Source organism: Xenopus tropicalis, chromosome 2 (genome assembly GCF_000004195.4).
Source record: "Xenopus tropicalis strain Nigerian chromosome 2, UCB_Xtro_10.0, whole genome shotgun sequence".
NCBI classification, from domain to species: Eukaryota; Metazoa; Chordata; class Amphibia; order Anura; family Pipidae; genus Xenopus; species Xenopus tropicalis.
In genome coordinates, this window is record NC_030678.2 from 103105740 (window position 1) to 103121671 (window position 15932).

The 15932-nt window shown below is 35.8% G+C and overlaps 1 protein-coding gene across 4 annotated transcripts in view; it reads right to left on the bottom strand.

Moving 5' to 3' along the window:
• The window catches only part of cblb (Cbl proto-oncogene B, E3 ubiquitin protein ligase), a 104655-nt gene that overhangs the window by 12448 nt on the left and 76275 nt on the right, over nucleotides 1-15932 (bottom strand). For 2 of the 4 annotated variants that reach the window (XM_012956753.2, NM_001006801.1), the window contains exons 13-15: nucleotides 3679-3819; nucleotides 683-765; nucleotides 431-562 (exon numbers count right to left, since the gene is read on the bottom strand). In XM_012956753.2, the coding sequence (XP_012812207.1) occupies nucleotides 431-562; nucleotides 683-765; nucleotides 3679-3819 (356 nt within the window). The remainder of the gene's footprint in view (nucleotides 1-430; nucleotides 563-682; nucleotides 766-3678; nucleotides 3820-15932) is intronic. The other 2 variants (XM_012956754.3, XM_012956752.3) reach the window with 1 other exon arrangement.

A 15932-nucleotide genomic window follows, 5' to 3' on the forward strand; every position in this document is an offset into this window, starting at 1 on the left:
GGAGTTCTGTGTGTTCTTTATATTATTTATATACTTATATCTAACTATTAGATTATATATATATATATATATATATAAACCTATAATATGATATATATTCTGAGCTCTGTCACATCTGCTCTGCTTAGGAAATCTTTTCTGTAAACTAGCATCTGATGGATATCTTCATTTTCTATAGTTACTTGTTCGTGACCTGTATTTACTGGTTCTAATTTCTTTCTTTCATGTTATCTTCCGTGTGATATGACTAGATACACCAATTTTGTCTCTACTGTGCCCTTCTAACCTATCATTCCATTCGGACTGCATGGAACTAGTTTGCCTCTATCACTTTAAGCCTTTGACTATGTCAGGAGATCAAGCTCTTCTCTAACCTCTGCCATCCTAACATTAAAAGCTTAAATATGCAAACGCATTTCTGTATCAGCACCTGGATGGGGAACCAGAAGATCATAATCAGATGGAGTCCTGGTAAGAGAAGAACCATGTGGGTGGTTTTCTCTCGCTGAAGTTCGTGCTGAAGGCAAAGGGACTGGTACAGTACTGGTGGCAATGACATCACCTAAACATTACAGTGAGACAAGATGGATGCACATAGGTCTAAGTTGCTGCTTTGCAGTATCATTTGCATCCACCTTAACATAAGAACTTTTATTTTATTAAAAATGTTGACAAGTAATACCTTGATCTGGTTGTTTCAGTTTCTTTATTTCAGATATGCCATTGTGTGTCCCATTTGACAAACACTGTCCATTCTCACACAGTCTAAAACGCATAAAATAATAAAATCAGTGATATTGATCAGTATCAGTTTTATTATTAATTTTAACAAAGCTCAAGGCTAAACTTTTTTGTGTTACAAGATGAACAGTAGTTTTCAGACTTTTTTTTGGGTGAAACCCAACTTTAAGGTGCAACATATGGTTAGACCCCCTTAGCTGATACAAGGTTACAAACATATAAACACATCACCATTTGAGCCTTTTTGTCAAAGCCCTAATAGTTAATATAGCAAATAATTGTCTAACAGACCTTCAAGTTGGGCTTTCAACACTGATGAGCCCAAAGAAGGGAGAAACCGGTCTGTAGTTTGGAATCTAATCAGCTGTTATTTTTGACTTGTTTGTGAATCCCCACTCCTGGCTCTACCTAAGCTGATCAGAAAACCCTGCACTACACTGATGAGCCCCAAGAAGGGAAAACTGGTCTGTAGTTGGGAATCTGATCAGCTGTTGTCCTGGCTTCTGCTTTAAAACCCCAGTGGGTAAGCTTTAGCTTATAGGATAAACCCATGTAAATCGGATTTTTCTAAGAGCCTTAAGGAATTTGTTCCCAGAATCCCTTTTGACTTATTTGCATACGTATAAGGCAGTCTCCTTAACCGTTCTGACTTGTTTGTGAATCCCCACTCCTGGCTCTACCTAAGCTGATCAGAAAACCCTGCACTACACTGATGAGCCCCAAGAAGGGAAAACTGGTCTGTAGTTGGGAATCTGATCAGCTGTTATCCTAGCTTCTGCTTTAAAACCCCAGTGGGTAAGCTTTAGCCTATAGGATAAACCCATGTAAATCGGATTTTTCTAAGAGCCTTAAGAAATGTGTTCCCAGAATCCCTCTTGACTTATTTGCATACGTATAAGGCAGTCTCCTTAACCGTTTTGACTTGTTCGTAAATCCCCACTCCTGGCTCTACCTAAGCTGATCAGAAAACCCTGCACTACACTGATGAGCCTCAAGAAGAGCGAAACCGGTCTGTAGTTGGGAATCTGATCAGCTATTATCCTGGCTTCTGCTTTAAAACCCCAGTGGGTAAGTGTTAGCCTATAGGATAAAAATATGTAAATGGGATTTTTCTAAGAGCCTTAAGGAATTTGTTCCAAGAATCCCTTTTGACTTATTAAAGGAGAAAGAAAGGTAAAAACTAAGTAAGCTTTATCAGAAAGGTCTATGTAAATACAGCCATAAAAGGCTCCCTCAAGAATGCTAAGAATTCCCTCCCCCCCCTCTTAGGAATGTGGATCTGAGCCATTCAGCAGGAAGCTGACTCATAGTCTTACTAACTGAGCATGTTCACTTGGTCTGCATGTCTGTGCAGGAGTGAGGCATTATGGGAACTTTCTTTACACAGCTCAGCGTCTTTTCTTCCTGTTTGGCTTCAGATCTTCTGAACAGGTGAAATATGGGGAGACTTAAGGGCACTTTTGAGAGAACTGAAGCTATGCCTGCAGCTTGAGATTAACTCTATACTAACCTTTCCTTCTCCTTTAAGGAGTATCTAAGAAAGCAACAGGCCTTTAGTCTAGCCAATGCTCTGCGCACCTTTAAGGGGGTAGATGCCACACTTTTGTAACCACTGGTCTAATTTTCAAGGCATTTAGCGTAGATTTCATGTACTGATCTGTCTGTATCTAAATCTGATACCCAAGGTTTAAGGGTGAAGAGACATGGAGCTACTTAGTAGCAGCTGCTTTTTCATGGCAACTAAACTTCATAAAATACCCTGCCATAGACAATACTGAGCATTGCCTCTGCTAAAACACATGTAGGGACAATCAGTAAATGATTAGCACTGTCTATTTTTATAGTCGTGGAAGTAGCTGCTACTAGTAGCTCCATGTGTCTTCCCCCTAACAAGGTTGTTATAATCCTGCTCTATAAAAGGGAACTGTGATTAATATAAATATGTTACTATAGTGGGTGCTTAATAATTCTGCATCCACAAATAGTTTTTGGTATGGCTTGTCATTTAATTTTGATATATAAATAGTTTATTACTCAGCTTACTTATTTTCTGCTCCTTACAACAAAGTATGTGGTTTGTCAGTAGAGCATTGCAAACTGCTGCTTATACTGGAATAAGCCAATAAGAAAAAAAAAAAAAAGTAAGGTAATATTTACTCAATAAATAGTTCTTTACCTGAACCTGTACTCTCTTCTTTTTTAACCACACACACATATATACAAGTTACATCTTTCTTTTTAAACTAAACTTGATTTTCCCGTAACTATTTACCCAGACTAAAATGAATAGAGCTAGGGTAAGGTTACAAGAGTTTGACATTTTTTGAAGGGGGAAACTAGCCAAGAAGCAATATAAATGGCATCCTCTAAATCTACAACAACTCTTTTGGTTTTATCAGAGCCTCATCTCTCTCTCTCTTTGCTGCCCATGTTAACTTCACTGCATCCTGACATTCGGTGACTTACATTTAGTATTTTGTACCATGACAGTCAATAAATGACTAAGACACAGAATAGTGCAGACAGGTAAGCAGAAAGTTGTAGTTTTCATTCAAATAAAAAATTCTTTATTGGTTTAAAGGGGAAGTTCACCTTAATAAAATTGAAATGAGACCATTCTTAAATTTTTACTGTGTATACAGTGCTTTAATTGGTGTCCCACCTAACAATAAAAAGACAAACAAAAAATGTGTTGCTTTGTGAGGCTAGATTAGTATTGCTGTTCAACATAACAATTTTTTATTTGCAAATAACTTTAAATCCATTCCACATTTTGATTTACTGTATAAAGGAATTATATTTTCTTTCTTAATGCAAAAATAAATTAGATATTGCCTTTAAGATGAACTACCATTTTACAGATGGTATTTGAAAAGAAAATAACATGTGCTGTGTTTTACACAGTCATCATAAAACTATAGCAATGGCATCTCTTACCTAGGAAAATGTTTAATACTATGGCAATGAAGAGGCAGCCGCGAGGACACAGGGTGAGATGAGGGGATTTTATATTCACTGTCATCTTCCTCTGCAGAATTTCTCACTTTGTCTGATACAGAGTTCACTAACAAAGGACATCTGGAGAAAATGAAAGAAACAAGTACAAAGCAGACTGTAATTAAAGTATTTTCAGCAACCCTTTGTGTAAAAGAGTTAAATGTCAACACAACACTTTTTTTTTTCTCTACAACTTTCTGCAGAAACAGCCAAATGTAGCTTACATTTCTGTTAAGCTCTATCCATGTCTACTTATATTTTATGGTTCTCTGTTCTGTAATGGAAACTTGAAATTACACCCCTGCACCCCCAACCACAACACATTACTCTGGGAGAAATACAAAACTGGCACATCCACAGGAGCCCAGGTGGTAAGGGGGGTGAACAGGGGAAGAGCACTGTACTCTTTGACAACTGCAAACTATAGCCCCCCCACCCAACTATAAAAAGGAGAAACATGCCACATATGTTGTAGTAGAAAAAAAACTGTGCTTCTGTTGGAAATTCTGTTTCTTGATAAATTCATTGAAATAACTTTATTATGCTCAGGCAGAAATCTAACAGAGCTACATACAACATAAGTGTCAGATGGATTAGATCTTAGAATAGATAAAAGGTTGTTGTTTTGAATGCTGGAAAATCAAAACAATTTTGGCAAATCTAGACAATTTTGGCACTGAGTAAGGTTGTTTGGCAACCCAGCACTGATGTTACCAACTTTATTTACAATATTCCATCGCTGAACAAGTAGACGCAGAGTCTATATCCATTCTCCCTTTTAAATCTCAAATTAGTCGAAACATGGAATATTTTGCCCAGTCGCATACCTGATTTGCTCACCTGGATCTAATCCATGTATACAAATGTATTCTGTCTGAATGCTGCTGATCTTCAGCAAATTTGATTCAACTAAAATATTTCCAATCATGCAAACCAAATCGTCAGAGGTGTAGGCAGTTAATATACAGTCATAATAGCTTAATCTGCAGAACTGTTCAATTAGTTTATTTACATTGCTCAGTTAGTTTATGGGACAACATGGTGGTTAAACCACTGCAGTGTTTTCTGTAGGTTATGAGTAGGGAAAGATTAATATCTATAGGAAGATATAATAAAAAACAAGCATTTCACTATTTGATATTAGAGCTGATTTAGAACATAGGTGCAAGAGTATGATCATTCTGTCATTTTACTACACCTAAATTCTGTTCTCTGTGAAATTATTTCAAAGAACTAATGTTCATTTTTCCAGACATATTTGCTGCAGGTTGCTCAGGTTGGTCAGTTGGCACCTGAGGGATGCAGCATAGAATTAGTGCCACAGATACACAATTGGAATGAGACTGGGACTTTAAAAGGGCCCAACTTTTTGAGGACCCACTAAAGTTTGTAAGACAAAGCATTCAGAGTAATGAATGCTTTGTTAATGAATCATTAACATAAATATTGCTGCCTTGCAAATATTATGCTTTATAGAAAACAAAATCTGTCAAAAGCCAAGTACACAAAGACAGCAGTTGGATTTTTTTAGGACTGTGTTATCTGTAAAAAATCTTAGCATTGCAATATTAAGATTGGCCATATACGACCAGTTATTATCATGTGAACAAACGGATATAAACAAAATATTCATACCTTAATTCATATAGTGACAGAAATGTCACTATCCATGGCATTATAATATAATCTCAAAAATATTTCAACATAACTAATCTGATGATATTATCTTATGTTTATGTATTTAATCAAGATACCCAATACCGGCTGATGAAAAGCAGCATTACCACATGATGCTACCGCCACCACCACATTTCAATATAGGTATGGCTCAGCAAAGCATAAAACTGCCTTTCGTGAAAGGTGGCACAGGAGAAATTATTACTCTAAAATAACTGCCTGGAGTTGATCAAAAAGCATTAAAGCCACTGGGTTGCTGTAGTCAGAGAACTAAGAACATTTTGGTCAAAGCAATGACTGAGTGAAAATCTTACAATGACAGATCTCAAAAAAACACTACACAATCCTGCTTCAGTTCTACGATCTGCCCATGTTAATAATGTACACAACACACTACAGAGCACTAATCCCCTAAAAACTAGAGAGAAAGGTGATACATTTATAACAGCCAAATATGTTCTATTATCATTATCCTTTATTTATATAGCACCAATATATTCTGCAGCACCCAGTATAATGAATAACTGAATAATATAATATCTTTTATCAGTCCTTTCCCCAGTGTTCGACCTAAAGTCCCTATCCCATTCACACACAGTGCTCAAGTTTATTCAGAGCTGTGAGCTTTTGGAGTTCGGGAGGAAACCAGAGTACTCGGCGGAAACACACACAAACAGAGGGAAAACATACATCTAATTTTGGCTCTGATTTATTCAGAGAAGGGGGCAAAGGAAGAGAAAGATAAATGAGGAAAGTAAATCAATATAATCCGGTCTGGTGTCTGACTTGGCAGTGTTGTTGAAAGAAAGAAATAGTTTTCTTAGCACAGAAAGTGAGGCTACAATCTCCTATCTGAAGAATGAAATATTACCTTTAACAAATACAGTATGTATGATTACAAAAGAAATTGTTTCACTGGAAGAACAAATTGGAGTCTAATGGAAGAAAAACTGCCATTATATTTCTGGTCTTTCTTAACAGATACAAAGGCGGCCACAGTAAATAGCAGCTTTTCCCACTGGATAGAATTCTGAAGGCCTAGAAGTGTGACATATAAAATATAGAGTAAAAACTCACCTTATTGATTTTTTAAACTGTGAGTAGAAGAAAAAAAATAAAAACGCAAAACTAAAACCACCTAAACAAGTAAAAATCCAGTGCCTATCTACCTGCATAAATATCCATGCTAATTAAAAGCAAATACCACAAAAACAAAGGAGTTAATTTATTAAGCAGCAAAGAAAATTTTACAGCTGAAAAATCCCGTGTAAAATTGCTTGAATTGGAATCGGAGTACATTCAAAAAGTGGTGAGCTTTAAAGGATAAGTAAACCTTTAAAATAAGCAAATGTAACATGATGACATGAGAGTGCTATTCTAAACACTTTTTCCATTTGCATTTTTTTTAAAGATTCAAAGATAATAAGGGAAATATGTACTGTTAATATGAATGAATTACAACAGCGCTACCTGCTGGTAAATGTCATGCTTTGATCCAGTTGAGGACCTTGTCAGAAAAAAGGATCTGTTCTGGTGTTCCTCTGGTTAGGAAAATCATTAGAAACTTTAGATAACTTTTCTCACATATTTCCTAAATGTAAGAAGCTCAGACCAGCTGTCATTCTTCTGACAAGTTCCTCGACTAGATCACTGTCAGAAACTGACCAGCAGGTGGCGCTGCTAAAACAAAATTCATTCATATTAACGGAAGATATTTCCCTTAAAGGAACAGTAACACCAAAAAATGAAAGTATATAAATGTAACTAAAATATAATGCGCTGTTGCCCTGCACTGGTAAAAGTTGTGTGTTTACTTCAGAAAGTCTACTATAATTTATATAAATAAGCTGCTGTATAGCCATGGAGGCAGTCATTCAAAGGAGAAAAGGCACAGGCACATAGCAGATAACAGATAAAACACTATTGTATTCTATAGAACTTATCTGTTATCTGCTATGTAACCTGTGCCTTTTCTCCATTTTTCCAGCTTGAATGGCTGCCCCCGTGGCTACACAGCAGCTTATTATATAAATTATAGTAGTGTTACTGTAGCAAACACACCAGTTTTACCAGTGCAGGGCAACAGTGCATTATATTTTTATTACTTTAAAGCTCTTTCATTTTTTGGTGTTACTGTTCCTTTAACAAAAATTACCATTTTTAAAATATACTTATCATAATTTTTGCCAACAATGGTGGATTTTCTATACTTAAAAAACAGTAATTCAGCTTTTTTATGCAATTTGGTTTTGAAAAATTGTGAGTATAACAATTCCCCTCCCTAAAATTTAGCACAGTAAAACAGACTGCATACAGTCATATGGCCAGGCAATCTCACCATTTCCTTACCACAGCTACATGCATCACTCCCTTAGTAACTGTTTTAATCACTGTCCCAAACATGAGAATTTGAGTATACCAACACAAATGCCTGGTCATTTTATATCAAGCAAAAAATAGAATCAAACTGGTAGAAGAAATTTTAAGCATTAGTTACAGTAAACCAGCCCACTGTTATTTTTCTCAAAATGCCAGAAACCACACAGAAATGTCAAGCAAACAAGACCTAAAGAACAAAACAAACACTCAACAAATGCCAAACATTAATTAGTATGACAGCTCAACTGAAAACATGACATTTTTGTATGTGATTATCAGTATATAGTTATAGGTTATTAGGTTTCATACTGAATAACTCTATTTCCACAAATATCTAATGAAGATGAATTAACTGGGTTTCAGATTTGTGGGATGACAGAAATATGACTAAAAAAATGCAGTTACTGATATAGGAGGAAGATCTAAGAGGAACAAAGTGATTGCTCTAACTGCTATTTATTGTTAATATCAGCCTTAACATTTGTTATATAAGTCAAGAGAACTAGTTTTGATAAATTAGATACAATTAGTCCTGACATTTCAATTGCTGCAACTTAACAGATTGCATAGGCTAAATGGATCTCAAGAAAAAACTATATACAGCTATTACTCCAACAGGAAGAATTTTTTAAAAAAAATTTAATGAGAATGCTAATGCTTAATGGCTTTAAAAGGTCCTGTTAAAAGATAAAAATAGAGTTTCTCATCCCTGTTCAGTTGTTTTAGCTTACTTTATCTATAGGATGTGTGACATTATTGATTTATTTATCAAATAAAAATGGAAATACATAGTTTGCATAGGTACTAAGTTTCCATACTTTTATATTTTGTAGAGCTTTACACACTCAGAGTGATTAGGACATAGGAGGTTGTTAGTAAGATGATGTTTGGGCATTTCAGTTGTAAAATGATGCCATAGATTCTCAAATGCTCTTTGACTATAGCCACTCCACTTCTGCGCAATTTAGCCAAATATATCATAGATTTTCTTCAATCACTCATGCAATTATTTTTTGAAGAAATTAATTGATATTTAATCAATTTATTTAAATGGTTTGCATGCCTAAATACATTTCCACTGACTGGGGACTAATGAGAAACCCTTCTTCAGGACAATGCATTACAGGCAGAAAGTGCCCTTTGGGGCAAAATGGTTTTGCCATTTGTCAAATAAAAGCACAGCATTTAATTGCAGGCATTACCGAGGTGCTTGCATCCAAAAGAACAGCAACAATGAAAGGAATATTTTTAGGTTAAAGGAGAACTAAAGCCTAACTAAAGAAGAAGGGCAGAAATATTGTACATTATGTTTTGGGGTTCTTTGCTAACCAAAGGCACCCACAGCCCTTTAGCAGTGAAGAACTGTGCCTCCAAAGATGCCCCCAGTAGCTCCCCATCTTCTTTTTTGCTGATTCACTGTCACTTGGAATATAAATGTTATAATAAAAGGCTGATTAGCAATTAATACAAATAATTACTAGATAGCAGTTTTGAAACCAATGCAATTAGCATCAGAATTTAATAATCAGCCCTGTAGCATCAGCTTATTTGAGAGACAAACCTCATTTTCTGCTTGATAATTTGTGTTGACCCCTAAGCTTAGCTTCTTAACAGCTGCCCGAGCAATCTGAGAGGGTGAGTGTGCCATGTTTCTCATTACTAAATACAACATAGGAAGCTCCAGTGGTAAATTTAAAAGCCTGGATCATTGCTGCTATACAGATACTTCACCAGCCTAAAGGTTCAGAAAGTTCAATATATAAATATGGCATTTGTTTATTTCTTTAGTTAGCAGAAGTTATTATTTAGAAGAGACGATATTATTCGTACTCTGCTGTTTTTTGTTTTTTTTTTACTTGTAGTAGGTTCATGAGGCAATTCAGCACCTACATGTATTTTGGTAGATTTATTAAAAATGTATCAATATGATCAATCTACCTTTTTTTTTTTTACATAAACATTTAAACATTCTGGGCACCCATGTAATTAGATTTTTCTTGCTACTTCATAAAAGGGTAGGTCTAATCTTAAAATGTTTCAAATGTTAATGGCAAATGTCTTTTACCCCCGTGAAAAAGACAACTTTACGCAACAAACCAACATGTATGTCATTCCACTGCCGATCCACTTTTGGAGAGTCTAGTTGGCCGCGGTAGCAGAGATTAATCGTGGGAGAATAATCTCTCCAAGGAACATTAGCCTAAAGAAGCATTTCTGTGCCATACTCATTTATGTCCACATGGTGCACAACTAAGTCATGTAAAAATTCAGCTTGCAAGTTGAGACTGGTTCATATTATATTCACTTTGCACATGTGTAAAATAAGATATGCCTGTGAAGCCTTAAACCACTATCTAAAGCAGTGATCCCCAACCAGTGGCTCGTGAGCAACATGTTGCTCCCCAACCCCTTGGATGTTGCTCTCAGTGGCCTCAAAGTAGGTGCTTATTTTGCAATGCCTGGCTTGGGGGCAAGTTTTGGTTGCATATAAAACAGATGTACTGCCAAACAGAACCTCCTGTAGGCTGCCAGCCCATATAGGGGCTACTAAATAGCCAATCATAGCTCTTATTTGGCACCTCAGGAACATGTTCTATGCTTGTGTTGCTCCCCAACTCTTTTTATATTTGAATGTGGCTCGTGGGTCAATAAGGTTGGGGATCCCTGATCTGAAGTATGTACTAAGCTAACACAGAAGTGCTGTGGGTGTGCTATTCTGGCACACCCACAGCATTTTCTCTAATAAGTTCTGGGGTTTAAATGTAAATTTGAATAAATTAATTTTATTCAGTGCCACTAGGCACACACAATTGTATGAGGGCTGACTGTGATTGCATCCAGTGCCAACTTGCAGTTATAAAAATTTGCTAAGCTAGAAAATAACATCAAGACAGAAAATATCAGCTGTATGTACGAGACGATCCATTTTATTACAAGCTTGCAATAAATATGAAAATACAGCTGTTTGTGGCAGATAATTTCTGTTTCATTGGAACTAGCTAATTAACTGTATGACTGTTTCTGCGCGTTTCCCCCTCTATTACAAAATGCTGGAAAATTTCTTGCAATAACCAATAACCTAGATGGCAGAATGAGAAAAATAATGTTCACTGGGAGAATTGGTCTACCAGTCTGCTAAGCACCTAAGACATGCTCATTCAATGATGCACATAATTACTCATAGCATTACATACATATTTTAATATATTGTAACTGCTAATTTAAGTTCATTTTGTTCTACAATTACAGATTTGCAGAACTGAACAAAATTTATACAAAACTAGTTTCCTGATGGTACAACCTAAATCAAAGGACCTAAAATCTGTCACAATTTCTCACCCCCTAAAACTATACTGGTTCATTTTTTAAAACGAGTATACTATTATAAAAATCTTTTTTTGTTATAATTAACAAAATAAAGAAAAACTGCATACTCTCCAAATGCAGTTCGTAACTATAATGGACTAAAGTGGTTTTGTCAAAATTGCTGTTTGTGAGCTGCATGTCATTGTGTGTAACTTCCTGTAGAGAAAACATACATGAACATGTGGTAAGAAAAAAGTGAGCAGTTACGAAAAAAATAATTAAACAGTTTAAATAGGTTGTAAACTTAAATGAAAGAAAATTTATTTTTAAACAACTTCTTAATATACACTAGTTTGTGTGAATGATTTTCATGTGACTAGTGAATTTCAGTTCTACTGAAAGCAGGCTCTGTCGGTCCTTTGCTATTCCTTACATTTCTGGTTCAGACTACATTTACCATGCTGAAGACTCCAATTGCTTTACATGTTTTGTTATTAATAGATCCATGAATGAAAATACATAGGTTCCCTTTACACACATACATATATACGCACACACAGTATGTGTGTATATATATATATATATATATATATATATATATATATATATATATATATCCAAAAAAGACCAGCAACACCGAGTTATGTTCCAAAAACAATCAATTGTGTATTAAAAACGCATGAACAGCCAACGTTATGTTTCGGTCCCCATCGGGACCTTCCTCAAGGCCTTGAGATATATATACACACACATACATTTCATCACTGTCCCTGATGAAAGTTCCAGACAGGAACTGAAACGTCGGACTGAATAAAGCCTCAAATCTTCTTATGTAAACCTTTTGTGATTCTTCATGAAAAACTGCCTGCGAGTGCTGTCATTCTAACCTTGTGTATCCACGTTTATCTGCACGGGCACCCAGGTATCATCTGTATTTTATGGTGTGCAGCTTTCCAGCAACTTGTTTCTATATATATACACATACATATATACGCACACACAGTATGGAATTGTTTTTTGTTTTGCTTCCAGTAAGGATTAATTTTATCTTAGTTTGGATGAAGTATAAGGTACTATTTTATAATTACACAGAAAAATGTTATATTTTTAAAAAAATTTGATTAAAATGGAGACTATGGGAGATGGCCTTCCTGTAATTTGGAGCTTTCTGGATAACGGGTGTCGGGATAACAGACCCTATACCTATAAATACACACACACATATATTAGACATATGAGGATATTTTAGACACATGAGGAAGCACTGTTTTTCTAACTACATTTTTAATGATTGTTTTAATAGCTTTCACTAGAGGGCACTCTTTCCATTTAATGTTTCATTTAGAGGCTTTTATCCAACAGTAAGAAATAGATGAGGCCTTTGCTGTTGACTGCATTGGACTTTACATTGTCTCAGTAGGACCACTTGGAATTAAGAAACACTGTCTTTTATTTCATTTAATATATAACTAGGATTAGAATTATTATATATAAAATGTAATCTGTTGTAATAACTCCTTCCTTTCAGTTACAAGAGTCATATTGACTGCTTCATTATTATTTTGTGTACATATAAAATATTTTGCTGCAGGGATATGGTAAAATACAGTATAATTAGCCCTGGATATGAAACATTTCACAAGATTTCCTTCTTCAATGAACCGGTATAACCTTACTGACATATATGGGTCCACATTTGCAATATTGTAAGTGGCCCACTTGCTAGTGGAGAGGTGACCTCTAAACAAGTGAAACAAATGTTGCCGTCTGAAAGGATCCCAAAAAAAAATTTATTTCTGTCACCAAGTATACTATTGCTCCCACAGGCCTGCCCCCTGCCAAGGTGTATCTGAATGGAGAACAGACTACATTCCCTAGAATTCCCATTCGTGAAACCATTTCTATTATTTAAGCATGGATAAACATGTCTGCAGTGGAGCTGGGAAAGCTGAATGTTATATAATGCACAGAATTGTATTTTTTTTTTTATCCATTGCGAGAAGTTTTCATAAATACATGTAGACCATACTTTTGTACTACTGCAGTATTTATTCTGTCAATGTATATTTAATTACATTTCCCGTTCTCTGGGTACCAAGCTACCATGTTGAAATTTTTAGAAAGATCATGTTGCTTTAAATAATAAAACATGGCAACATTACAGAGAACTGTATTAAGATGTATAAAAATAAAGTGCATACATTAAGTATAAATGGCTTTAGAAATGTGTACAGAAGCTAACAATGCCTATCACAGTATGCAGATTGATAGCTTTGCTGTGTTGGAGGTTACTATTCAGTGATATAATTAATTAGAGGCTGGAATAAATGGGGAAAATAATAGCATCAAAAGATATGTAAAGAAAAATATATATTCTATGCAGGCACTGTTTAGATTCCATTTACTAAACTGTAAAGAGGGTGAATAAAGGGGAATGTTAATGTGTATGCATTCACTGCCTCACAAATGCCACATCTCAGAAACAAAAGAGGCAGTTCACCTTTCAGACTGTATACCACAAATAATGAGAAATAATTGTTCCAAATGCTTTCTACTTTTGTGTGTTCTAATCCTCCTTGAAAAGATTTGGCCATATTAAATCAGACGTCCATTAAGAACTTTTAGGGTGAAGAGACACAGAGCTACTAGCAGCAGCTAATTGCCATGGCTACAGAAATAGACAATGCTGACCATTTACTGATAACTGCCTCTACGTGTGTTTTAGCAGGGCCGATTCTCAGTATTGTCTATGGCAGGGTATTTTCTGGAGTTTAGTAGCCATGAAAAAGTAGCTGCTACTAGTAGCTGTGTGTGTCTTCACCCTTAAATCCATTTGGCTGCGGTGATAAAATAGCTTTAGAAAATGGAGGCATCAAGAGGTAAGACCACTCAAACCACAATGGATTATATAAAAAAGTTTTGTTTTGCCCTGACTACTATAAATATTAATAACCAAGTCCAGCAACTTCCATGTGGTATTTGTCCTACCAGAATCATCTCCTACTTAAAAGAAGCAGTAACATTTAAGAAAACAATGGAATACCATTAAGACAAAAATGATAGTTACATTTAATGTTCCAATTACCTTTGTACTTTGATTGCATAAATGTAACTCTAAGCATTGCCAAATAGCAAATTACAGCTATATTCTCCCTTGTATACACTCAAATACATTTTTCTTTGAAATGAGAGTTGGAATGAAAACAAACTACCCATGCTTCAGCCTAACTTGAAAATCATCCTTTGACAAACATAAAAAAACCTGTAATTTTCACAAACAACACAGCCAAAACCAGTTATGTCAGTTTTAACACAGTGGGGATTATAAACACCTATACACCATACTAAGAAATACCTGGAAGATGTCCCAGACTCTCCAAGAAGTCCAGCCACAAATTTACGTTATTCAGAATTTGAATTGACTACCATTAAAACTGAATTATTGTTGTGGGAGGGATCTCCACTGCTTTGATCCTCAGAAACACTGCACTCCTGACAGGCTTCATTAAAAGCAATTATACAGAGATACCGCTAGGCTGTGTCCATATCCTGGCATGAATCCTAGAACACAGCACTAGCCTGGCAAAGTTCTCACATTTTCTTCCTTGTTACATGCCACTTTTAGCCAATTACCAACCCCCTGAACAGAAGCAGCCTTGAAAGGAGGGTTTCCTTTAATAACACACTCACTCAGGCACAAATAAAAATGTAAACATTCCTGCTGCTATCCTATTTAAAATGCCTAAAAAGCCAGCTATTCGAAGAGCAGCATGGCTAAAGGAAAAGAAAAAAATAACACTTAAGTGCATTACACAGGTTTCAAACCACCTTAAAGCTATTCCATCCAAGCAAGGGAGAGCTTACAGTTCAGTTTTGTAATTCAAACTTTCACAGATGTACAACACTTAAACAACGGATTCTGTACTTGTACTCCAATAAGAATCTCTTTAGGCATGGATTCACAGTGATATTTTTGTATTGCGTCTTCGGTGAAATTTTTTGTGAAACTATGGCAAAAATTAGCTGAAAAAAAAGATTCCTGAAAAATGCAGCAAAAAAAAATAAAAAAGCATTTGGAATGAGAAAAAATGCCGATAAACTATATTGCATTTAAAATGAGAAAAAAAATCTGTCATTTTTGAAGCAATTATGTGCATGATAACAGCTAAAAACACCCCTACACAGAACATTACCTTTTTCCGATATCCTATGTGCATGCTAACATTTTACAGTTATCTATTAGCCAGAATACTTGGGGCCTGGAGATTTTTCCATAATGTAAAGCAATAGGCTACTAAAGTCAAATGTTTAATAGGGATCCCCTGTACTGCCTCACCTCTACCCAACATTAGCAAACCACCCCCACAGAACAGTTTTACTCCATATATTGATCTTAAAGATACAGAGTTCTGAGGTGTATTTCAGGACCACCGCTGCTTGGCTTCCAATTCCGGCAGTGATGACTGACCAGGAACAGTTCACTTGAAGCAAATAACAACTGCAGCTCATTTATCAACACTGTGCAGTAACTAATTGCAACAAATCAGTGATTGGCTTTTTTCAGCCAGCTGCAAGTAAAACAATAAATTCAACAATTTGATTGGTTGCCATGGGTTATTGTCCATGGGCAAATTTGCCCAGTGTTGATAAATGACCCCTGTCTTCAAGTGTGCATGGCTGATCATCATCAGAGAGAAGAGGACATGAAACCATGTGGTCTGTTGTGGCAGCTGTCAGCCCCACTGTGCAGCTTCAGATTGGTACAGGACAGGGGGCTTCTTTGCTGCGGTTGGTTGAAGGGGCCAGTACAGGGGACCCATGAATAAAATGTT